The sequence below is a fragment of the Temnothorax longispinosus genome, chromosome 4 (assembly GCF_030848805.1).
Source record: "Temnothorax longispinosus isolate EJ_2023e chromosome 4, Tlon_JGU_v1, whole genome shotgun sequence".
Lineage (NCBI taxonomy): Eukaryota > Metazoa > Arthropoda > Insecta > Hymenoptera > Formicidae > Temnothorax > Temnothorax longispinosus.
The window spans coordinates 18,947,388-18,971,562 of record NC_092361.1 but is presented as its reverse complement, the minus strand read 5'-3'; the positions used below and the strand labels follow the sequence as shown (position 1 = coordinate 18,971,562).

Genomic DNA, 24,175 nt, shown 5'->3' with positions numbered 1-24,175 from the left:
TAAAAATAATAAGGAAGAAATCTAATATTATATTTCTATTTATTCAAATCTATATATTTATGTTCGTACGCGTGCATAAGTCGCATATATATATTGCAGCTGCCTCTTATGTACGCCTATAAGTGAAATATCTCCAACGGCATACTTAAACGTATATCGCACATTCTCGCGTATGCGATACGGTAATAAATAGTACATAGTTACACCGTACGAGGAACCAATAGAATCTATCTCATATGTTACTTCTATATATTATTAGTACAAGGATTACGCCGGAAAGGCTACGATTCGAATATGGTAGATCGATATTGTAATACCGCGCGAGGACGAGAACGTAACCACTCCGATGCGGAGATAAGAATAATATTTGCGCAAGTAGATAATCGCGTTAGAACGGTATACGGTGCAAATTCGACGAGCGTTAGTTTCTGTTTGCGAAAATCTGTACGGATCTCGGAGAATGTGATGGGCGCGGATAATAGCGAAGTTTTAAAAGCACACCCGCCGGCGTTCGTTCCGCGCGCGTCGAACTGCATACACGGTTACGTCCCGCTCGCCGGACGTTAATCTTTCATCTCTATACGGATGAAAATCCGGAAGATCGAAATTGCGCGAGTAGAAGCGAGTCGAAAACGGCGAAATAGACTCTCGACGAAATAGAGAGGCAGAGCATCCGCGTGGCGGCTATTTACGCCCACGGATACCGTATTCATACCGCGATAAAGGGTTAATTGACGCACCGGCACGGGGATGATGACGCGCTACCGTAAGGTCAATTGTTTTGACGTATTCCGCAGTAAGCGTCCTCGGACGATACTCACCGATTATTATCTTTTACAATGCGACTGCTCTTAATTGTTCCCAGAAAACCCGACATTTGCCGCGGCTCCCGTATCACTGTCTGTCCAACAGTTCCCTCTCGTTTCGTTGCGATTCGATAACGCTGTCCGAGCTAAATTCCCCCTCCCCTTCCCTTCTCCATCAAATCACGCGTTATCTTCTTACATTATCTCCGCCATCGCGGAATACATGCGCGCTTAATGAGGCAATTGCGAAATTTCTGTCTGACCGGAGAACGAGGGGCTTGGCTTTCACATTCACACCGGCCGTCGAGGTTTTATGAGAAGTACGGAAGAGAAAAATTGCACCAAAAAAAAGAAGAAACGTTTCGACGGCGAGGCTAATTTGCGGAGCAGAACGGTACGCTGCATATGTCAAATCTTTCTGGAGATCATGCAAAGGGTAGGTGTATCCATACAATCCATCGCGTTTAATCAACTGTGATTTTGAGTTGTGTTGTTCATCACATCACTAATCAATAAATTGTTCGTATCACGAGATTTATAAATTCGATAAACTCGTGTTGACTTTATCACTTATTCACCTGTTTGTTTGCTAAGAAACAAAGCTAAATAAAAAAGAAAAATAAAAAGTACTACGCCAAAGTTCAAGATAAAATCAAGACGACAATATTTTTTTATCTCTATATATTTCTACATTCATAAAAAGGTCCGTTCTAACAGTGCGGGCTTAATGAGTTTATTTTCCACACTTCAGATGTTGCCTCGAGCAACACTCGTTTGCATCGCAAAGTAACATTTTTCGGTCTATACGTGTCTTTTTTTCTTTTTAGTTATTTTGTTAAAATGATGTATATCCCTCATATGTTCTGTATCGCTCGACGAGGGTACATTATTTACATCAGACGCGTTAATATCAACTTGATCGCCGGGCATCACACGCCGATGGGTATCTCTCTATTTTTATTTCCCGTGTGATCTTTTTACGCCGAGGCCTTCAAAAGGTTTCTCCACGGTGCGGCGATGTAATACGCGGAAAGAAAAGTGGCACGCGTCGGGACAGATACTCGCAACAACTCGATCAATCTGGCCCCCACGATTCTTCCGGCCGTTTATTCGCGTACTCCTTTTGCCCGTGCCCTCTTACCTTGCTTGACCGTAAAGTGACCTTTCCGCCGCAGCGTGCGCAGCATCGGATGTCGCAGTAGTTGCAGATGTGGCCGACGCCGTCGGCAAACTTGGTTTTCAGGCATATGTGACACGTGGCGTTCAGCTCAACCCCGGCCTTTTTCTGTTTCTCCGAACGCATCCGTATCGTTTCCTCGAGGACCTGCACCTCATCTTGCTTTCGTCTGCAAATCAATAATCAACTATTAAGAAAAAGCGAAATTTGAAAGAGCCGAAAGTTAAATGTATCGTACATATATAATCTATCACGTTTTGTTAGCACATACTAGTTTCATATTTTTTTCCAGGCTTAAATGATGGCGAGTCAATTGTTAAAAATTTGAAACCGGCAATCTTTATGACATGGGGGAGAATATAATCAAGAAAAAAGAAACTAAATGAAAAAATGTATCCTATTTCTATCACTTCTGCAATGTGATTTTAAACAGATTTCATGTTTAGTTAACAGCCTAACAGTCCAAAGATTTCTTAGTTTCCGTGTAGAATTACTTCTGACGATCTATACGAAGGATGATTATAATCAATGTCTACGGGATAAACGACGGAAAATTAACAATACTGTCGTCGTATTCAATGTCCAACTGAATTCGTACTAGTAAAGCCAAGAAAATTACCGGCTTCTGATATAGAAGCCGCATTCCGCGAGGACGACAACCGAATTTGTCAATCCTAATTCTGCCATTTGCGGACTCCGACATTCTACCAAACCTCAAGATAACGAATCGCACCTAGATTTATTTTCGCTCCGTAAATCGCGCCTTAGAAACGTCTCCGAGCGGTCGCAATTTCTCCCTGAAAATGCGACGTGACGATGCCCGACGTCACCGTTGGTTGCGACTCTATTCCCGTTCCTACTCGCATTCATTAAACCAATTTAGGACCGTGTGTTTTGCATGCTTGAAATTAAGCTGGCGACTCTGTTAAAGTACGTCATTACCGGATAACTAAACGTCAATATCGACGATTGTATCGATATCGATATTGTTTACTACAAAGATTTAGACAAAATATCATTGTATATCAATGTTATTTAAATAAATTAACTTTTAATTAAGCAAATTCTTTTATTATGCGCCATATAGAATTAATCTAGAAAAGAAAACTATTAAACCGAATTTAGATAACCTATTTATAATTTTTTAGTGTTATAAAACTATGGTATTAATTATTGTTCAATCTTTTTCTTTTTGTATATATCATAATTAAAATAATAAGTTAGAGATAAATACAGCAAATAATTAAAATCACTTACTGACAAATTATCATCACTCGTCAAGTTTAGACTGTTGTTGCAACTGATTTTTAATCGCATAAACTTTAAATAAGCGTGGTATAAAAGTATTTATATTTATCAACTTTCCGTTCGAATGCAACGCGCGTCACATTGTCAGAGGGAAAAAAACGAAATTTATAAGTTTTAGTTGACAGTTATTGCAGCGCAATCGTCCGTTGAAAAACACGAAGCTATATATGTAAGGTCACATTTATTTCGTACCTGTCCGACCGTAATCGCATCTTTTGTTCTTTATGTACCTCCGTCAACTAATTACGCGAAGAGCTCTCGCAAAATGCAAGTGAAATTAATGAACCCTAAAGAGATGAAATAAACATCACTTGTATACAATGGACTCGACATCAGTATATTTAAAATATATCGCGGACCGCAGTCGAATAAACAGGACCGCGTTCTATTCATTAGAGAATCAGATCTGTCCGATCTTTTTCCCCGTTTGTACGTTCATTCCGCTTCCAGAGAGAAAGACAGAGAAGGGGAAGGAGAGAGAGAGAGAGAGAGAGAGAGAGAGAGAGAGAACTTTTATTAATTATCGACTTTCGTTTATGCCATAAAATAGAGCCGTTAAAATTACCTCATATTTATTCACGCAAAGCTTGAAAATCTAATTCGCGCATGTGTGTATGTGTGTAAAGTGGATGTGTATATTTTTTCCGTTAGATATTCGGGGATTGAAGGCAGAAATTATGTTCAAAAAAGAAGATCCTACATCGATCAACGAGATTAAACGAAACCGCTTGCCAGTACACCAAATTTTCAAACGTATATTTGTGTACATAAAATTTGCTATGTGTGAGACGCTCGTCTGACAAATATAAGCCGCAATCACCACCATAGCAAGTAGAAATAAGTGAGTACTTGGCGGCATGTTGCGGTAATTTTTAGGATTTGTATTTTGGATCACGTACGCAACGGCGAATCAGACTGCCGAGCTTCGACCGGGGGTTGTTGGCACTGCGACGTGCCGGCTCCACCCCGATAACGGAAACGTACCGCGGACACGCAAAAAAAAATTGACTAATACTCGCGCCGCAGAGCAAAATTTTGATACCGATAAACCTACGAGCGTCGCGTCGATCCTGTAGCCAGAAAGACGTATAAACTGAATCTCCTTACCCTTGACCGCGTGTCAAATAAAGGAGACAGCCGCGTCACGCATCTTGACACCGTAACCCAAATCCTGGAGTTTGTCGATAGAACAAAAGCCGGCGCGCGTTGTGTTACAACGCGGCGGGGAAAGGGAGTAGTTGCACCGCATCTATATACCTATATTTCTCTAATTACTTTACCGATAATCGAGTGACTCGCGCACGCAACGGTGATCACACTCGACAAAGAGTCGCACAAGACTTTCCCACTTCTGCGTTACGAGCGATCGTGGAAAGGTCGCGACACGCAAGAAACTCTCCCATCGACATGAAAGGACTAAAAAGAAGCTTATACAGAGAGATGAAGTATCACAGATACGTCCCCCCGTATATAGTTTTGTATAATTTTCTCATATACTTCCAGCGTGCCCTGAAATTGGGTTTCAGCCTATTGCTGTCCTACATTTTGATTTCAACATCAATAAAATAAAATAAAAATATATAGTAATAATGTAATTCGTTTATTAAACTTTTCTTAGATTGCAAAAGTTTTCTTATTAATCTAATTTCTGAGCAAAGAGAGATTCCTAGTTTTAATTTAAATTGCCAAAGAAACGGCGTTATAAAATGTGACACATTTTTCATATCTTTTACATTTATATATTCTAACGTATTAATAATATAACATCCGCGATGATGCCATTTTAATATAATCTATAAAACGATCTGCCGGTATCATGGAAGCGCATGGAAGCATTCAGTATAAAAGAAAATATCATGCAGTATCTTAGTACAAATGTCATACAAATATCGCGTAAATCATCTCTCGCGAGCGTTTATAAAATAAAATAAAACAAAAACCAACAAAACGTTAATGCGCGATAATGCAGCGACCGTGTAATGGAACGAAGGGAGCGACTTCCGATTCCCCGAGATGTACATTCATTCTTCCCGGGGACCACGCATTTCTGAGATGATTTATCTTTCTTTCGGAAAAAGTTTCATTTACATATATACTTTTTCTAAAATCGGAACCGCGGCAAGTCGGCGCAACGACATAATTGCCGGCTTAACTTTCTCGCGTTGAGTCTCGACTGTCTCGTTATTCAACGATATTTGCACTCCTTCACCCTCTCACCCCGCCGCCGACAGATACGTGCTACCTATCTGTAGAAGACGCGTATATATTGCACCCTCCAAGAATTTACCGTGCCAATCCAGGCGCTTTCACACCCCGTCCACGAGCTACGGTCGCATACACCTATGCATACCCTATGCAGCTGCAGCAGCTCGTTACTACGCCACGTCAAGGCTCGTCGCCTTGCATTTTACATGCGTCCCTACACGTACTTGTCGTCTACATTACATGATCTCGCGCGCATCGGTATGGCACAGCACGCTTTCCTCATTACTCTTTCCCTTCGTTCTCACGTTCCCGTTTTTCGCTCGGTCGCGACGACCTATCAATAAAACCTGTTCACTGCGCAACGCCTGGTTGCCCCCTCCTCCCCCTCTCTCTCTCCTCCTCCTCTCCTCCTCTTCTCCGTTTACAGTTATTGTTAGCTACCGCAGGTAGAACACCGATCTCCGCGTTCGCGCAATTACGCACGCCGCCGTCACCGGTCCTGTCGTCGCCTCCTCGTGATAAGCGGATCACGGATCGGCCGTCTTATTTTTATCAGCGATATGCGCGAGACTGATCGCAATCAGTTGTAACGTCGGATACGTCCACGTTACGTCCCGACGTGATCGACGAATCGATCGCGCGATGCAACGGGGAACGCATCCGAGACGCGCAAAACCTTGTTGCGAAGGCACAAGGGCGAGAATATTTGCGGACGTCGAAGACACAATTATAAGCGATTTTTATTTCTGACCGCTCGATACAAAAGAGATGAGAGCCGACGCGGTAATCGGGAGCATGTGCGGGGCCGTGGATACATAAATGGAAGATGTAGGTGTAAAGCGGTCAAGGACTAATGAGCCAGGTGAGCCGGGAAAATAGGTGAAACGAGCCGGAGCAGACCTATTGGTCAAGAAATACCTTTATCCAATCGATCGGTTGTCGTTTCGTCCGTCTGCCAATTGCGGTAAAAACCAACTAAACGACATCTCACTTTCGCGCCGCTACCTACGCCGACTTTTGCGCCGGGCTCCCGATCATTAATATCTTTTATCCCTAATTCCGATAACTTTTAAACTTGGCCGAGGCTTGACCTTGACGGTTATCATCTGATCCAATAGGGGTTAAAATAAACCCCCCCCCCCGCCCTGTTATCGCAATTAAAGTTATTACTCTCTTTATAACGCATATCTTCGAATAGATATTAGTACATTCGATTAAATTACGAATAGATAACTTAATGAAGATATCTCTTGATTAGTTTTAACCTTCGTCCAATTATCCGAGTCGTACTAAAGTTATGTTGAAAAAATAATCTCTTGCGTAAATCGAGAAATCGCAGAAGTATTTACGTACATCCGCTTAAGCGTTGAATGAAATGTCGATACTCTCAATAGTTTTCATCCGATGCTATGCAGTTTCACGGTTATATTTGCGGCAGTCGGGAATAAAAATGGTCCACAATTACCGAAAGCGCGACGGACAATACCGGCCACATGCATCACGGTACGTGAATGTTATTACAGGCATTTGACCAGCTTGACAATATCCGGTGCAATAGAGAATCCTAAATACCCGTGTGAAAGCTCGCGCGTCCTGCTTGTGAAACAATACTTCATCGATAGTTTCCAGTTATCGCGCGAGCCACGCTTATACGACAGCAATAAAACAAAAATCCCAACGTACATTCGCGCTTTAAGATTCGAAAAAAAGTTTTTAGTACCGTTTATAATGATATTTCGAGCTCGTTATTTTAACAACGTAAGTGGGAAAAAACGATGTTAACTACTGCCACATCGCCATTCACGTATATATTTCGATAAATAATATAATTATTTGTTGTATATATTAATTGATCACTTCATTGATTTTCTATCATTTTCTCATAGATGCAAATTATTGAATGTTACTAAATGAATAAAGTTATATAATCAATTATTGAACGTTACTGAATGAATAAAATTATATTATTTTTTTACCTGTTTCACATCGTGAGATTATATTTTGTCAATTAACTCGTCGACACACACACACACAAGCCTTTTCATATTTTTCTTTTTTTTTTGTTTTGTTTGCATACAACATATTTTGCATATTGTGCATATTTTGGAACGCGATATTATTTATATCACAATGACTACTACAGTTTTATTTCTTGAAGCTACTGTCTAAATTCTAAATAAACGTATCATATACGTAAAATCGTTTAATTTATTGTTTTTATTAAAATCTCTTCGATAAGAGGTTCGCAAAAATGTCCACGTGTCCACACGTGATTCAGGCAAAATTATCGAAAAAGTACACGTACGGGGGAGCATGGTCGCCTACCTCATAATCTCATGATCCTGTTCCTCCTCCTCCTTTTGGCGCATTAAAACACCCTCTATGATGCGCCTCTCCTCGGCGGTGAGGTGCGACATGTCAGGCTGAGGTAGCTCCGCCATCACGGTAGTGGTGGTGGTGGCGACGATGTACGCGCGTGCACGGGGTATGCGACGTGGGTATGACGCGGGTAGGCAGGCCGGCGCACCGCCGACGACGTCGACGTCGACGGGACGTTACCGTTGCTCCGATCGGGCTGCACCCAAGACGCGCCTCTTCCACGACAGCTCTCGTTGCGGGATATAACGGTCGGGACAATGTATAATAACCTTCTACGACTACGAAGCACGTCTGTCGTCCTGGGGAAGTCATCCGACACCCGTTGACCGCACCACCGCACCGCACCGACGCGGGAACGCGAGCGCACCGGGGTTACGTCGTCGTCGTTGTTGTCGTTGTTGTCGTGTCGACGGTCGCACCGTCGTCGTCGTCGTCGCCGTCGTCGTCGTCGTCGGCTCGGCACTCGCGATACGTTGCACTCGCAGGTCGTGCCACGCGGGACGCGGGACCTCCTCCGTGGTCGTGGTCGATGACTTCGGGGTGGCCTCCTTCGCACGGGATAACGATAAGGGAAGGCGGTAGACGTCCTTAGATTTTGCGCCGGTCGATGTCTGGCGTGATACGGACTCTTTTCCCTGCCGCAGCCTTTGTCGTTGCTGCTGCTGCTGCTGCTGTCGCTGTTGTTGCCGTTGCTGTTGCTGCTGATGCGTGGGAGGGCAATCGGGCAGTAGTCGGGCTGGTCTCATGCGAGCGCACAGCGTGCTCGTGGCATGGCCGCGGAGTCGGGGATCGTCGTCGTCGTCGTCGTCCTCCTCTTCGTCGTCGTCGTCGTCGTCGTCGTCGGTGTCTCTCGTCGTACGATTACCGCCCGTCGCATGTGTATGACAAATCATGTTCACAGGCTGTGAGGAGGCTCTCGCATTCTCTCTTGCAGCCCAGGCTCACGCGCTGCGCTGCCCGAATGCACCATCGGACGATACGCGATGGATCTCACCGGAGGTGATATCCTCGGATCCTCGATCTCGACGGGCTCTTCGCTCTTGTCCGTTGCACCGTTGCCCGCCACCCCACACCGAGGCGAACGCGGCTAATCGGTACGGAGCAGCGGCACTCTAATCGCGCGATCCTAACCAACGCGCGCGATTTCGCCCGCGGCGCGGTGCGCGACGACGTCGGTTGGACTCCGCTTGCTAGATAATGGCTGCGCCCTTCTGTCCCTCCGATCCTTCGAAACTCTTTGGAACCGCATCGATTGAAAACGAAAACGGGTCACTGGGTTGCCGTCGCTGATAAATAGGACTCCACTTTCGCGGCACGGTCTTCGCGCGGTCGAACACCGCTGCTGTTACTAGCGTTACTGCTGCTGCCGCCGTAGCACCGTAGCCCCTTCACATCTGTCGGGATTACCGCTTCGTTATCCTCCGGACCCTGCGACGCGGACGAGGCGATGCGTCATCCCAACCGTCGGATCTGCGGGATATATTGCGTTTCGTTAACTGGATCCTGCCGTGCGCGGGAGGGACATGCTCGACGAGTGACGGAGCTCCATTCGACGGACGGACGGACACCGATCCCTCGATCTCTCGCCCTCGATCCCCCCGGACTGCCCCGGAGAGAACAAGTTCACTCGCGATTCACGTGGCAGCCGACACGACAATGGCGCTTCTCGGCGCGCCTCTAACGGCCGCCGCGACGCCCACGCAGTCGATCGTCCCCGAGCGGACACGTACACACCCACGATAACCGTTTCCCCAGCTGATGACTACTGTCGTACTGTCGCGACGCGAGGGGCTGAAGGCTGAAGGGGCTCGAGGGTTGTCCGTCGCGCCGAGTTTACGGCGCTACTCTATCGTCGTCGGGGCCGCGGTGCCGTCGCTGACGTCGCGCTCGTCATCGTCCTCGCCGTCGTCGCCGTCGCTGCCAACGCGAGAACGCCCTCGTAGATGCGGCCGCTGCGTGGTCGTCGCGGAATTAAACTCAACTCACATCTCGTCCCTCTCTCTCTCTCGGCTCGAGATTCCACGCGTACACCCCCCCCCCTCCGGCACACAGCACTCTCTTGATGCGCTCCGCGTCGAGCCGCGAGGAACTTTGCGAGCGGAACGGTCGGACACTTGTCACGCACGGTGTGAGCGAGGGAGAGCCAGCGCCAGGTGCCTGCGCACTCGCGGCCGCGTCGCGTCACCGCCGTTTCTCCGCGTTGCGTTGCGCTGCGCTGCGCTGCGTCGCGTCGCCGCCGCCGCCGGCTCACCTCGCCGAGTTTCACTTCCGCGCGCGCGGCAGTGCCCTTTCGCGTTTCGCCCCTCCTCGATGCGACGCCGGAATCCGGAATGCGACCCGCGAGGGCCGGCGAGTGCGTTCAGCGTTTATTCTCCTCTTTTCTACACCCTTTTCCGCTCCGCGCACCCACCCGCGACGACGGTGTCTCGCGGCCACGTCGACTCGCAGGGGTAGCGCTCGCGCTCGGTACCGCTCGTGGTGAACTCTCCGTCTCTTTTCCACTCCCCTTTTCGCGCCTTCCTCTCCCTCTCTCTTTCTCTCTCGCTCTTTTTCTCTCCGTCCTCCACTCTCCACCACGCACCACCTGACTGCTTCTCCCGTTCTCTCTCTCGCTCCCTCCTTCCTTCCCTTCTCCTCTCCTGTGTGTCTCACACGCTATCTGCTCAGTGCTCACTTCCCGCGACCCGCGATCCTTCCCTCGCGACTACCGCGGAACGGGATGGGCGGGACGCGAACGGGGCTAATTTCCGGTCGCGAATCGACTTCCTGTCGGGACCGTCACGTCGACATCGAGGCGCGAGCTCCTCGCGTTCCTCGCGAGCGGCCCTTAGCTGGTTGCACGTATCGCTCGCCGAGGCCACCGAGGGAAGGCTGCCTTATCACACTCGTGTGTGCGACCGCAGTTGCGCGAACCGAGCTTTACTCCTCCATCCCTCCTATTCCCCCTCGTCCGTAGCGATATATGGGGTGGCTCCGATATTACGCGCGCTTTCTTTGAGTATAGGTTCGTTAATAAGAGCTGCACCGAGAAATATGATGATTGTTTTGCTGTCAATCTTTTTCATCCTTAAAGATCCAAGAACTCTTGCGCTAAGTTTATTTTAGAGTATAAATTGCATACGTAAGAACGTATAGAAGAACTTTATTTTTTATTTTATTTTTTAAATAAGTTATATTTCTGTAAAGCTTTAAAATGTTTTCAACGAAATATTTAATTTTGGAAATAAAGAACAATTGCTGAAGTAACCAACCTTCCAATATTCTCATTGAGCAAAGTTTGAGCTCAGATTCTCCAGAGAATAGGAAAGGGACATGGGGTTTCACGTATGTGACGAGACTGACGAGTGACGCCGAGTAATGCCGAAGAGAGGAGGAAAGTAGAAAGACACTTGGAAGCGCGGCGGTCGTTCGAACAGCGTTTCGCTCTGGTTTTCATGCAATCGTAATAAATCTCCGCCGCGTCGATCACGATCGCCGTCCCACGATCGCCCGGCCCGGGTGACAAATGGTGCCTGACGAAATATCGCACTTTCGCGCGAACTTAATAAATAATGGGATTGCGGCGTACGTTTTGACCAATGGGCAGGCGGGACGCGACTTACGTCGCGGAAAACACCGTATTGATCGCCGAGCGGACCAATCTGGCGCGAACTTTGATCGCGACCACGTGGCGCTGTATTTGAAATAGACTCAAAGCTAAAAGCCCCAAAGCTATTTTAAAAAACAAAAAAGAATTGATAATTTCCAGCCTTTGAGAACAGGGATTAGCTTCGAGAGATGTTCAAATTCCACTCCGCTGCGCTTCCGTGGAGTTTTTTTTTCGGCGGCCACGAAAGCCAAACTTGCAACGTCGGGCACGTCGACCTCTTATTTTCCTCTGTAATCTCTGCGTCGCGTCGTTGCGTAATCTCGTCGTTATAGCGTAAAAATCTAAGGAGAATTAATGAAAGAACGTGCTTAACGCTACGTGTATATAATTTCCCACTTTTGTCGAAAAAAATGGAGCGCGAACAAAGACTGCGGCATACGCGACGGATGCTGAACTTACCGCGGCCGTTCGTATAATTCTACGCGGGATCCTCGGTAAATCATCTTCTGGGAATCGCGTTCCGAAGTGCGACTTCTGATGCTGATGGAAGAAACTTCTGATGGTGCGTCATCGGGCAGAACCGGCCGGTCGACCGCCCCATTCCCTCAACATTGCCAAAGTTTCGTATATCACCACGTCACGTGGCTATATATGAGAGATCTACGTCGAAAACTCCTTTTTTTCCCCTCTTCGATGAAACGCTAGTACGAGCGAACTTCGAGCGAGCAGTCAAAATATCGCGAAAAAGCTACTAACAGTGCTTGTCTTTCTAAAACTAGAATTCGATCGAATTATGTCATAGTTAATAAACTCTTTCTTCAATTAGAACGATCTTAACGAGTATAACGTACATATCTGTATATTCAAAATACAAAGTCAAATAACTGAAAGAAGAGACTGATCCCTTCTTGGCGTCCCTTCGTGACCGATTGTACGCTTGCTTTACCTGCAATGCGTAATTAATGCGCGATTCGTTATATTTAAGAATTTATTGCATATGCATTGCAATGCATGAATTATAATTATATAACGTTATGTTAGAATCATTGTTGATCCTAGTATGCTGATATGATTTAATGCAGTTGTTCGATACAAGCCCGCGGTACGCTACATTTAGCCATACGCAGCGCGGTACTAATACTAATACGTCTGACTATACATATACAACAACTACTGCCAGCGTTTACTACTGTACGTCAGACAATGTCTGCATAAGGTTAACACTTACTACTTTGCGGGATAAGAGTATGAGATATTCTTTTCTGTAAAAAGAAGCGAAAATTGATTGTAAAATAATTTGTTATATGTAATGTTATATTCTTAAAAAAATAGAATAGCAAATGTGTTAAAAGCAATTGATAATTAAAGTAAAATAAATTGCACAAAGTGAGATGTATTTTTATTTTTTATTTTTATCATATTTTTTGTAGCTCTTTCATTTATATATTCAATCATTAATTTACCTGTCGAATAAATGACATGTTCCTTCATTTGTAAAATACTTAACCAGATACTCATATCACGCAAATAGATAATTTAAGACATACATCCAATAGAGATTTGTGACGCCATAATGTACAAAACAATAACACACAGCATGTACAGAACAATTTTTCACATTGTTTATTTGCTGTACAGAATTCGTTACATCACTTAAATACATTTTTACTAAATGTTCTATTCGTTGACGATATTATACACAATAATTAATAAATTTCTTAGAAATATTCGATATATACCAGATGTAGTTACAAATTTGTGCTTTTAGCAATATATCTAAAATTCTTATTTGATTACATTATAAACACATATATTAAAAATTTGGCACATATCAATTACATATAAAATACATATAATAATAATAATATAATAGTGTAATTATATAATGACTATTACATAAAGATAGAATATAACATATTAAAGATGTAAATACAATACATAGAAACCTAAAAAAACCAAGTTTTAAGATTTGATTTTTCTTATAATTGATTCCTTTTATGGTACAAAAGTACTTGTCGCACCAACTTGAATTTCGTTTGGACCTGAGATAGGATTTTGAAAATGTTGATGCGTTAAGAACAGGAAAGTTTTAATCTCAAAGATATTGCCTACTTACTATCTATATATTCTATCCAACATTCTTCATGAAATATAAATCATTATCAATCTCATACGATTATATATAAGATAAATTTTAATCTATCAACTATGTATAGTCTATAAAAAACATATCGTATTTAATTATAGCGACAGACTATATTTAATGTCTATCAAATAACATATATATAGTTTCAGAATATGGCCTGACAAAATGATTATAAAAATAACTTAAAACTCTAATTGTTTTTTACAGATAATCGTTTCCTAAGTATAAAAAATATGATCGTTTTCTAATAAATTAAAACATAAAAAAATTATTATATTAAATTAATCTGTTATATATATGTAAATGGATCTATAATTTCATATTTTATATGTTAGTATTCTGAAAATGAAAAATGAGAGGAAAAGTTAAAAAATATAAATAAAATAAAATAAAAAACTGTTATGTACAATTTATACATCATCTGTTATTACGTTATACAAATATCTGTAACGTGATGTTTCTATCAATTGTAAAGCAGCCGATTATTAAAAAAGAGAGATTCACAGTTTTTACATAAAGAAATATAGAGATTCATTAAAATGTACAAGTGACCTTTGCGTAATTTGGACAACTCAAATATGTGTATACGTAGATATAAAATATAAATCAAATTTTTCTTAATTATCTTTAATTTGTTTTTAATAAAAATTGACATTAACCAATAAGACAATTAATGTAATATTTTTAGGACAAATTATGTTTTGTTTTTTCAGCCTTTAATAATGACCTCTAATTGTAAAAAATCTTAACTATATAATCTTAATTATATAAAGATAAATAATTGTTAACATAATAATATATAATCATTGTACTGAATTTAATTATAAGAACATTATATATAATTTTGTTCTTTGTTAAAAAATTATACCGTTTTTCAAAATGTTGTACACTATTATAATTCTAATAGGCAGTAATTTATTAATATGGCTATATTATATAGATATAGTATATTAAAATAAATTATATTTTTTAGTGCACTTATACATATATATTAATATGTAGTACACTACTATATTAATATATGTATAGTACATGAATTTACAGAACAAAAATGTCCGTTCTTCTAAAACGTTAAATGTTTTGTTGTTAAATGTCGATTTTAGTTTAAAAAACTTAAAGCAAGAATTATTTTTACAATTGCATATGCACTTTATCTAATATTACACAGAATTATTTTGATTATTTGTAATTATCCTCTCTCATTAAATGTCTTACAAAAATAAAATAAAAAAAAAGATTAATGACATGTAGATAATATTTATCTACTTTTTTCATAATCATTATTAATGCACTTTATCAATTTATAATGACATTTTGACTTGTTATATATATAATTAAATTTCTTACCTTATATTTCCTGTACATATTCTGTAAAATATTCTCCCTAGTTTTTAAATTGTGGACTGCATAAATTGTAAACTGCGTAAAATTGTATCAAAGTTGTACAAATCTTATTCTACATAATATCTACACAAAAATTCAAATGTATTTCCTTTTCATATAAACTTGAAACATTTTTGTTTGTCATGTGGTATTCGTGTTTTAAATAATATCGAATCAGCCCGATATTGTGTATTCAATAGAGGCATATAACCGAACACCTAAAACCAATTATTATGTTGAGTAAAATTTATAAATTTACTTAAATAATAATAATAATTATGTTAGAATCATTTAGATAAATGTAATAAAGCAAAACGTAAAAGCAATTAGCAATTAAAATATTTTACCTGTGAAAAGAAATTGATACATTTATGTCTCTCCTGAAAATGGGTATCATCTTCTGAAAGTGAAACTGGACAACCTGGACATCTGAATGTCCAACGTGATGTTACCTAATGTAGAAACAAGTATTTTAATGTCATAGAATTGCATATTAATACATTCATAAATTTTTGAAGTTTAATTGTATAATTAGAATGCAAACAGAAATATTACGTAATTGTAAAATATTTATAAAGTTTGAATCAAGAGACAAAAAATTTATAATTTATAATTGTGATAGAGTAATGTAAAATAACCGATGAGATATTAAGAAGGACTGGCCAGCAGAGGATCAGCTATACAATCAGGCTGAGGAAGTGGAAATGGATCGGGCACGTCCTGAGAAGAGACCAAAACAACATCACTAGGCAGGCACTGGAGTGGAACCCACAAGGCTCAAGGAGAAGAGGAAGTTCTGGAAAATCCTGGAACCAAGTCAAACACTTAGCCCAAGACAGGGAACGCTGGAATGGTTTCCTGGAGGCCCTATGCTCCACTCAGGAGTAAAAGGAACATATATATGTATATTTACTCATATATATATATATAATGTAAAATGATCATCGTCTTTATAAAAAAATATATAAATGTCCTTACTTTAACTGGTGGTTTTCTTGTAAGATGAGATATTAAAAAATTCATTGCAATGTCTTCACAGTTCATGTATTCGTCAACTTTATCACGTATAGCCTGTGGTAGCCAATGCGTGTATAGATATGTATAATGTTTGTGGATGAAAGCAGCTCCAGTTAAAACCATGGATAGTTCGCACGAATAATTAGAATTGTAATTCCAAGCGTTATGATAATTCTGGTCCCATGCATGAAAGCGACCAGGAAATCCAACTACACGATCTCGATGTTCCCTCCACACTCTGAAGACGTATGTATAATAAATAACAAAAGTTATATGGAATGAAAAGATTGTGAAAAGTCAGCTTACCTAAAACCAAACATGATTTCATCGTGTCTCAAATGAGCATCATCGTCAATAGAAAGGACAGCTTCTGTCTCAATTGCGTCAAATGGAAGGAATCTATTATTCAAACTATTTCTTGGAGCTTTTATAACCTGTTCAGATATATTTGAAAAGTATAATTTTAATGTGATCTGTAAAAACAGATGCAGATTTTATAGAATAATAAATTAAAATTACATGTATAGGAACGCCGATATCAGGCCACTTGAGATCTTCTACAGGTGGTTTCGGACTGTTCCACACTACAAGTACTTTGTTCAGATAAGGCAAGCCGTAAAGACGTGCCAGTGAATTTATAAGAACCTGTTCCCTCTCATAGGTTAACATGACAATTGTAAATTGTTCTCTTGGATAGTTTCCTCCTAATGACTCACTAAACTCTTTTCCAGCACCTCCAGCACCTTTACCGATAGGTCGAAAACCCACCTCTGAGCCTATGAAAGAATAAAACATAAGATTAAATATAACATAAGTCTCATGTAACAATAATCTCTGAAAAAATAATTTTACCAAGAAATTTGGCATCGCTGGGAAGAACAGTATCAAAAGGTAATTGCGGATATAAATTAAATGGATCCATCCAATCATTCCAAATTTCATGACCTTGGATTAATAGTATTGTATAATTTCTCTTAAAAGCAGGAGATGGGTATGGCGGTTCTAAAGGACCCAAACTTTCTTCAGCTTCAGGTTCAGAGATGATGGTATCCGATTTTAAAGGCTTTAAAATAAAAGGTAATATAAATTATAAAATTAATTTTGTTCTTTATATTAAAATATATACTACATACTTTAACATAAAAAGCATATCACATTAAAATACATACCACAAAACTTTCATTAAAAACACTAGGACTGGGTGTTTGAGCCGCTGGTAATGGAGGTATACCAAGTCTGTCTCTGACTACTGCTATGGTCGTATCCACTACACCTTGAGCAGTACTCATATAACGCTCCCACATTAATCTACCTTGTCTCCGCATAGTCAAAAGATCGTTGTCAGGAACAGCACGCAATAAAAAGTGCATTTCAGTCACTCTTGCCTAAAGTTACATTTTTGTTAGCTCTATTTCAATGGTGAAAAAGAAATTCGATAATATGTTACTATAAAAATTACTTTAGGTAGGAAAATGACTGCTCTCCTCCAAGCAATAACTTCGTTATAACTAAGCACAATCTGATCACCACCGAGAATAACTGGTATTGACCCAGCTCGTAATGCTTCGTACAATCTTGCTTGCATGAACGAAGTTGTCAATAATGTAGCATTACTGGGAGCTAAGATCAGTGCAAATGTTGATTCCTTTAATATAGCTCTTCTGGAAGAATCAGTTCCGCAAAGAGACCAGTCAAGAGTTTCCGCAGGCTTACTCTCCACAGAAGCCGGTATACATTCAAATTGAATGAAAAATTTGTCCAGAGTTATTCCATTGCTCATATCTTTTAAATGTTGGATAATAAATGCGTCTATATTGTTATCATCGATTATTAATTTTTCCAGATCTACATCGGCGTCGTCAACTTGATATGTCATCGGCGTGCCTATAAAAGTTCTCATTTCTCCTTGGAATGACAGCAAATATTTTCTTCTCGCCGGTAACATTTGTGCGCATTCTTGCCAAACATCTCCGCCAGGTGGTCCCAGAATTGGTGGAACAATTAAATCGAAACCATCGCGAAATTGATTTCTATAAAACGTGGACTGTATTACTATTGCTCTGCCAATATCCAGATTACTGAAGATATTTCCAGAATCCGCAGATAAATCTCTACGTGCAAGATTTAGTAATATGTGATTTCTACCATCTCCACCCCAATAGGGAAGTGCGTGTAATTTTTTTATATCTAAAGGTTTATTATAACGTTGATCATTCTTTTGATGGAGGCTTAATGCTTCACCAACTAAGACTATGTAAACGCATGCCTCTGCTGGATTCCTAGTAAGATGTGGATTATATCCTACAATCAATACAACAAATTACCATAGAAAAATATCTCATAAAGCAAAAACGTCTTTAATTGCAATATTATTTATTTTAATATGTAATAATACAGTTTATTTATATATCTTTAATACATACCTAGTGTTTGTTTAATAGTCGTTTTTAAAAAACCATCCACATCCCACCCTGGATTAACTACCGAGAATTGATCTGGATCATACAAGTATACGGGAAAGCCGCTTGTCAATGCACATCGGCTGTGATCGAAACAATTATGCATTCTGCATGATCGCGGATCTGTGCTGGGTAATGTAACTGGCAGGGTGTTAATCAATATTCTCTTAGGTGGTGCCAATTCAGGCGTGTTTCTCTCCACCGCCTCCTTCTGCGCCACCTGTGCTTGCTCCACACTTATCTTTAATCTATCAAGATCCGTTTGCTGATGCAGCAACTCCTGCTTTAGCTCGTCTATCTTCTGCGTCAAGCTATTAACTTCGCCCTGAAGTCTTTGCCTCTTAGCGCTCAGGTCTCTCAACTCGTTACTCACCGAAATTTTTATGCGGAACATTTCCTCTATTCTCATCTTCAGCTGTGACGCTTTCATAGATGTGAAATCTTCAAAAGCTTCCAGGGTTGAAAACGTTCTATACATATCCCTATCTGGCGTGTCAGATTCTACCTGAAAAGGTATAATCTCAAAGTTAACACAAAGCGTAGATTAATAATTGTTAAAAGCTTGTATTTGCTTTCTTCTTTAATTATACCTTAGATAAATAATAATGCGTAAATAATGGCACGATAAATAAGACCACAGACGTCAAAATTATTATTCTCGACAACTTGATATGCGCCAACCATTGGCACATCTCCCTCCCAGCTCCATTGTACAACGGAAGTACTCCCTCGTAAGTATTCCCCACCATGTTTATACGGAATTACTACGTATCTTCATCTGTCTAACAAGAACAAGTACTGAATACTTCCGTCTAGCATTTTCTCAGATTTCTGCAAGTAACATTACATAAACATTAGAAAGTAACTTCATGAAATGAGTTCCACTTATCAATTCATTTTGCATCAAAACAAAACAATTCTTTTTTCATCAAAGCAGAATTTCTCGCAACACTTTAATCTAAGAGGAATAAACTATAAAAATACACAAATTACATGTATTACATTAATAATACCTGCCACACTAGAAACCGACATCGAGATTAAGACCGGGGATTTTATCAGAGCGTATCACAATGATGCCGTTGGTAATCTACGCGACCTCGCGGTCTCCTCCGTTTTTCCGTCAACCGGATCGAAAACATCACGAACCGGAGTAATCTTGACGAGGAGCACTTTCGACGGGGTCACATTCTACGTCGCCCGCGGTCGCGTCCACGCGTCGAGGTTAGCGCCGAAAGACGCGTTTCACTCGCACACGGTGTCCATCCGATATCTCATATCTCCGCTCTCGCGGGATCCAGCGTATCCGCCCGATCCTCCCAGCGCTCCTGAGATCTCAGCGCGCCGGAGTCGTGACTCGCGTAACGGCGTGGCGAACCGCGTGCGTGCGGCTGTCCAGACTCCAGTGTCCGGGAGTTTGTCTGTGCTACGTGCCCTCGCGCCCCTCGCTCCACGCCCCTCGACCCCTGCCTTTTTCGTCGGACCGTCGAAAGTCGAAAGCCCCTGTACACTACCGCCAGTACATCCATTTACGAAATTGGTACTACGCTGCCACGTTTATTTTCCGACACTGCCGATAAAACATTATTTTGTGCTACATCTGCAAATGTATAAGAAAATGCAAATTGAATATAGATCTAAGAATACAATCGTCTTTTTGAATGTCGCAAATGTCGCGGACACGGTCTTACATAAAGACGATGACCGTAGAGAAATATAATAAGATAAATAATTTATTATTTACTTAATATTTTTTACTTACGGAATTTGCTTTTTTTTCCTATGACAATTATCATTTAATGCACTTTGTAAATTATTTGCAATATATGTATAATTTATTTTATTGTATTACATAAATGTCATTCTATATATTATTATGATAATAATATATATAAAAATTAATATTAATTAAGATTAGACATAATTACTTTGATTTTGAAATTGAGAACACGAAAAATTATACCTAATTTTCATATAATTTGTAATTTGTAATTTGAGTGAATCTAACGTTTTAGTGAACGCTGTGTATGAGAAATTTCCATGTTAAAAAGACAAAAAAGAATGTCAGATTAAATGCATTTTGCGACTTATTCCGCTCTCAGGTTTCTCTCTGCTGTAAATTTATATTAGCGAAGAGTTGAATTCGATTTAGTGGAGACTCGAACCCGATTTAGCGGAGACTCGAACCCTATTGATGGAGATTTATCAATCGAGTGACAGCGACTCTCAGTAGCGACCTCAGCGACTCTGCGTCAACCTGTCCGAGGCCGTCGCCGACATGCGCATGTTCATGTCAAGCGTAGTGCGAGGGGAATAATATTTTGGCTTTCGGGGGCCTAAAATTAGCCGGAAAATGGTAAGCTTTTCGGGAAAAGCGCGAATGTACGCCAACAAAATTACGCTTGTGTCGCGTTATCGGTCGACCAGGTCCGTCCTCGCGTTCGGGACTTCCGCGCTTTCATCGTCGAGCTATCGGAATAACCTATCTCCGCGCTACCAACGTTAATGGTGTTTTCCACGCTGAACGTCAGCCTCGTCGTCCGGGACGACGCGGGGCCTCGCTTTTCCCGCTTTAAAAAAATGGTCACTTTAAAACACCGTCTAACGCGACGCGAGACTGTCGACGTACCGAAGCGTCCTTTGAATGACGCGAGCTGTAGTTTTTGCACATATAATGACTCTCGTTCGGAGAGCCAAAGTAATTGTTTAAATTAAAATTGTATAACATACTGTTAGTATATTTAATTATGACAGTGAGATTCAGACTCGTGTATTGGCGTCACCTTCACTTTTACCGCTTTTATAGTTAAATAAATTTGTAAGGTACAATATTACATACCACTTTGTTGCAGCATAAGTTAAAATTTTCACAAAGGGACAAAGTGAAAAAATTTATAACATTTACACAAACTGGGGAACAAACTGCGATATATTGTTTAGCCCAAAATGATTGGAAACTGGATCTGGCAAGTGATAACTACTTTCAAAACCCAGAAGCTTATTACAAAGAACCGAAAAATTCTGTTGACAAAAAGAAACTAGAAATATTGTACAGCAAATACCAAGGTAAGATTGTCACGACGATATCAGTTGCAATATACATTAGTACACGTTATTCATGTTAAATATTGTAAAAAATAAATTATAATCATTATCTGTCATAGATCCAAGTGAACCCAATAAAATTACGGCAGATGGCATCATGAAATTTCTTGATGACCTGAATCTAAGTCCTGAGAGTAAATTAGTTTTAATTATTGCGTGGAAATTTCGTGCCGAAACACAGTGTGAATTCACTAAAGACGAGTTTATGAATGGAATGATGGACTTGGGGTAAATATTAAATTTCCTTGAAATATATCTACAAGAGAGATTATTAAATCTAACGTATCTTATATTTTTCATTACAAAATATATGTAAATGTGACTATTTTCATACGTGTTATTTTCAGTGTGGATAGTATAGATAAGCTAAAAGCTCGGTTAGGTAGTTTAGAAAATGATTTAAGGGATCCTCTCAAATTCAAGGATTTTTATCATTTCACATTTAATTATGCAAAAAATGCGGGACAGAAAGGCTTAGATTTGGATATGGCGATCGCGTATTGGAACATTGTATTAGATGATAAATTTAAATTTCTTCAATTATGGTGTCAATTCTTACAGGTAAGCAAATTTCGGATATTATTGTTTTTAAAATTTATTTCTGGCAAGTTACTTTAAAATAATCAACTGATGTATTCTAGGAACATCACAAAAGATCAATTCCAAAAGACACGTGGAACTTACTGTTAGACTTTGCACTTATGATCAATTTGGACATGAGTAATTATGATGAAGAAGGTGCCTGGCCTGTATTAATTGATGATTTTGTAGAATGGGCACAACCTCGAGTTCGTCAGTCTCTCTAACGATTTTCTTCTTTTTGTAACATTCTCTCACACGTGATAATTTTATTTATTCATTTATAAAAGGTATATTTTTCAAGTTACTTTGTGAAATAATATTTTTTCCCCAATAACATAACATCGTTTTGCTTTTAAAAGTGATCATAGACAAATTGATGCACATAATATAACGAATCGTAGTATACACTATATAGCATCCTGTAATATGCATTTTCAACATTTTACAATATATCGCTTCGGTAGATATGATTTCATTTGCTAAAATATGCAAAGAAAAAAATGTGTTTTGAGTGTGCTTAAAAAAATAACAGAGTTATTTACTTATTTATTAAGTTCAATTTGTGTGAAATCTACTAACCAAATAGGATATACAAGATTATCACTTGTAAAGTAATTTAATTAGGACTTTTGATTTATCTTCGAAAAAAATAATAAGCATTGCCTTGAAGTTGATCATATTGTACAAAGTAATATGATGTGTGGGATGTTTATTTACATGTGGGAATATAACAGAAAGTTGCTCAACCATACTACCATCGGTAGTATTTGCAAGCAATTGAAAAAAAAAGAAAGAATACTTCTCAACGTTCTTTTAAAGTAATGTATCGGAAGCAAAATTGGAAGAGAAATTAGTCGATACGTTCCTGTAGATAGTAATTTCTAGAAATTGCGTTGTTGAAAATTGTTATTAAATAAATTCTACGATACTCTATTACGCGACACTTAAAATGTACATAAAAGTATAAAGAGAAAGAAATCTGTATTTTAGACATTATACTATTTCGGCATCGTTCTACTGATTTTTTGTATATTCAATCAGGTTATAATGATGAACAAAAAAAGAGAAACTTATTTCTCGTATGTTAGAAAAGGATTATATATGATATATGAAACATTATATAAACATTGTTCTAGAGAAATCTAGAGAGATAGTATATAAATTTTTTTACGAACTTAATATAGATAATAATTTTTATTTTTGATTATATGGCACAACTTGGTTTATTAAAATTATCATATAAAGTCATATGTGAATATTGTCGTTACAGATTTGATTCTCTTAACAAGTTTGTCATAGGTATTTTGTATGTTAGACATTATCCCTTGTAACTACATACATGAAAATTTAGCAGCAATATATTCAGATTTTTATCTACACAAAGTGTATGAAGATGATAAAGACGTCATAATGTAAAAAATTATGTACTATCACCAATTGAAAAGATCGTTAGGAAATCAAAATATTGTAGCTATATATATATATAATATATATATAATATTATAAAGCTATAAAGCAAAAACTTTCGAATAAAATTGTCTCGTCCACGCGTTTTTTGATTATATTTTATAAGTATAATGTGAAATATAGACGATGGAAGAAAATCTCAACCGATATAAAACACTATAAACTTATTGTAATATGTAGTTACATATCGCCAGGGATGTACGTTTACGCAATGCTAAACTCATTCACAGAGGAACGTACCATCATTCGAAATTTATGATTTTCGGATATATAAATCATTTCCTTAATAGTTTCAGCATTGTGTAGACAATAAATTGTTTTATCAGACTTAGAGGAGAAACAGGAAGTACATTGTACATAATGTAAATAAATATATCAGTCTTAATCTATTCAGTTTGTCTGTTTAAACAAACTGCTGAATAAATATACACCACATTTTTGTGTATATTATCTCTACATATGTGTTTAAATAAAAAGTTCTGCTAAAAGTGTACAATTATATTTTGCGTATTACTTATGTGTAAGTTAGAAAGATAATTATTTTATTTTGTA

General features: G+C 39.5%; 3 protein-coding genes across 20 annotated transcripts in view; 1 reads left to right on the top strand and 2 right to left on the bottom strand.

The window, feature by feature from the left end:
- Positions 1-10,859, bottom strand: part of Rim (Rab3 interacting molecule) — a 64,933-nt gene extending 54,074 nt beyond the window's left edge. For 5 of the 16 annotated variants that reach the window (XR_011731711.1, XR_011731709.1, XR_011731713.1 and 2 more), the window contains exons 1-2: positions 7,822-10,844; positions 1,948-2,152 (exon numbers count right to left, since the gene is read on the bottom strand). Coding sequence is in view for 4 of the 16 variants with exons in the window: in XM_071776051.1 (XP_071632152.1) it covers positions 1,948-2,152; positions 7,822-7,937 (321 nt within the window). In the remaining 12 variants the exon portion in view is untranslated. Of the gene's footprint in view, positions 1-1,947; positions 2,153-7,821 lie in introns of all 16 variants that reach the window. The other 11 variants (XR_011731707.1, XR_011731708.1, XR_011731710.1 and 8 more) reach the window with 6 other exon arrangements.
- Positions 10,860-13,064: 2,205 nt separating this feature from the next.
- Positions 13,065-19,934, bottom strand: LOC139811706 (exostosin-3-like). Of its 2 annotated transcripts, none has more exons than XM_071776055.1 (11): positions 19,483-19,934; positions 19,060-19,300; positions 18,434-18,974; positions 17,470-18,311; positions 17,180-17,395; positions 16,863-17,073; positions 16,530-16,786; positions 16,317-16,444; positions 15,972-16,248; positions 15,341-15,445; positions 13,065-15,211 (listed from the first exon to the last, which is right to left on the bottom strand). In XM_071776055.1, the coding sequence occupies exons 2-11, from the start codon at positions 19,216-19,218 to the stop codon at positions 15,107-15,109; spliced, it is 2,841 nt and encodes a 946-aa protein (XP_071632156.1). In that variant the 5' UTR covers positions 19,219-19,300; positions 19,483-19,934; the 3' UTR covers positions 13,065-15,106. The 2 variants fall into 2 exon arrangements, with proteins under 2 accessions (XP_071632156.1, XP_071632158.1); XM_071776057.1 differs by having other exon boundaries at positions 19,487-19,934.
- Positions 19,935-20,684: 750 nt separating this feature from the next.
- Positions 20,685-24,122, top strand: Sccro (defective in cullin neddylation 1 domain containing SCCRO). Of its 2 annotated transcripts, none has more exons than XM_071774761.1 (5): positions 20,685-20,825; positions 21,322-21,535; positions 21,634-21,802; positions 21,922-22,135; positions 22,216-24,122. In XM_071774761.1, exons 1-5 carry the CDS (start codon positions 20,823-20,825, stop codon positions 22,378-22,380), a joined length of 765 nt encoding a protein of 254 aa, XP_071630862.1. In that variant the 5' UTR covers positions 20,685-20,822; the 3' UTR covers positions 22,381-24,122. The 2 variants fall into 2 exon arrangements, with proteins under 2 accessions (XP_071630862.1, XP_071630861.1); XM_071774760.1 differs by lacking the exon at positions 20,685-20,825 and adding an exon at positions 20,901-21,167.
- The last annotated feature ends 53 nt before the right edge of the window (positions 24,123-24,175 follow it).

What these genes read in the sequence shown, in the direction of transcription:
- LOC139811706 (XM_071776055.1), bottom strand. Translation starts at nt 19,218, where the DNA reads ATGGTGGGGAATACTTACGAGGGAGTACTTCCGTTGTACAATGGAGCT. An exon ending in CAGTCATTTTCCTACCTAAA is followed by an intron (nt 17,396 to 17,469) that starts GTAATTTTTATA and finishes ATGTAACTTTAG; the next exon opens with GCAAGAGTGACTGAAATGCA. An exon ending in CAGCGATGCCAAATTTCTTG is followed by an intron (nt 16,787 to 16,862) that starts GTAAAATTATTT and finishes ATTCTTTCATAG; the next exon opens with GCTCAGAGGTGGGTTTTCGA.
- Sccro (XM_071774760.1), top strand. Translation starts at nt 21,114, where the DNA reads ATGACGCGAGCTGTAGTTTTTGCACATATAATGACTCTCGTTCGGAGA. An exon ending in AATGGAATGATGGACTTGGG is followed by an intron (nt 21,803 to 21,921) that starts GTAAATATTAAA and finishes TGTTATTTTCAG; the next exon opens with TGTGGATAGTATAGATAAGC. An exon ending in TATGGTGTCAATTCTTACAG is followed by an intron (nt 22,136 to 22,215) that starts GTAAGCAAATTT and finishes GATGTATTCTAG; the next exon opens with GAACATCACAAAAGATCAAT.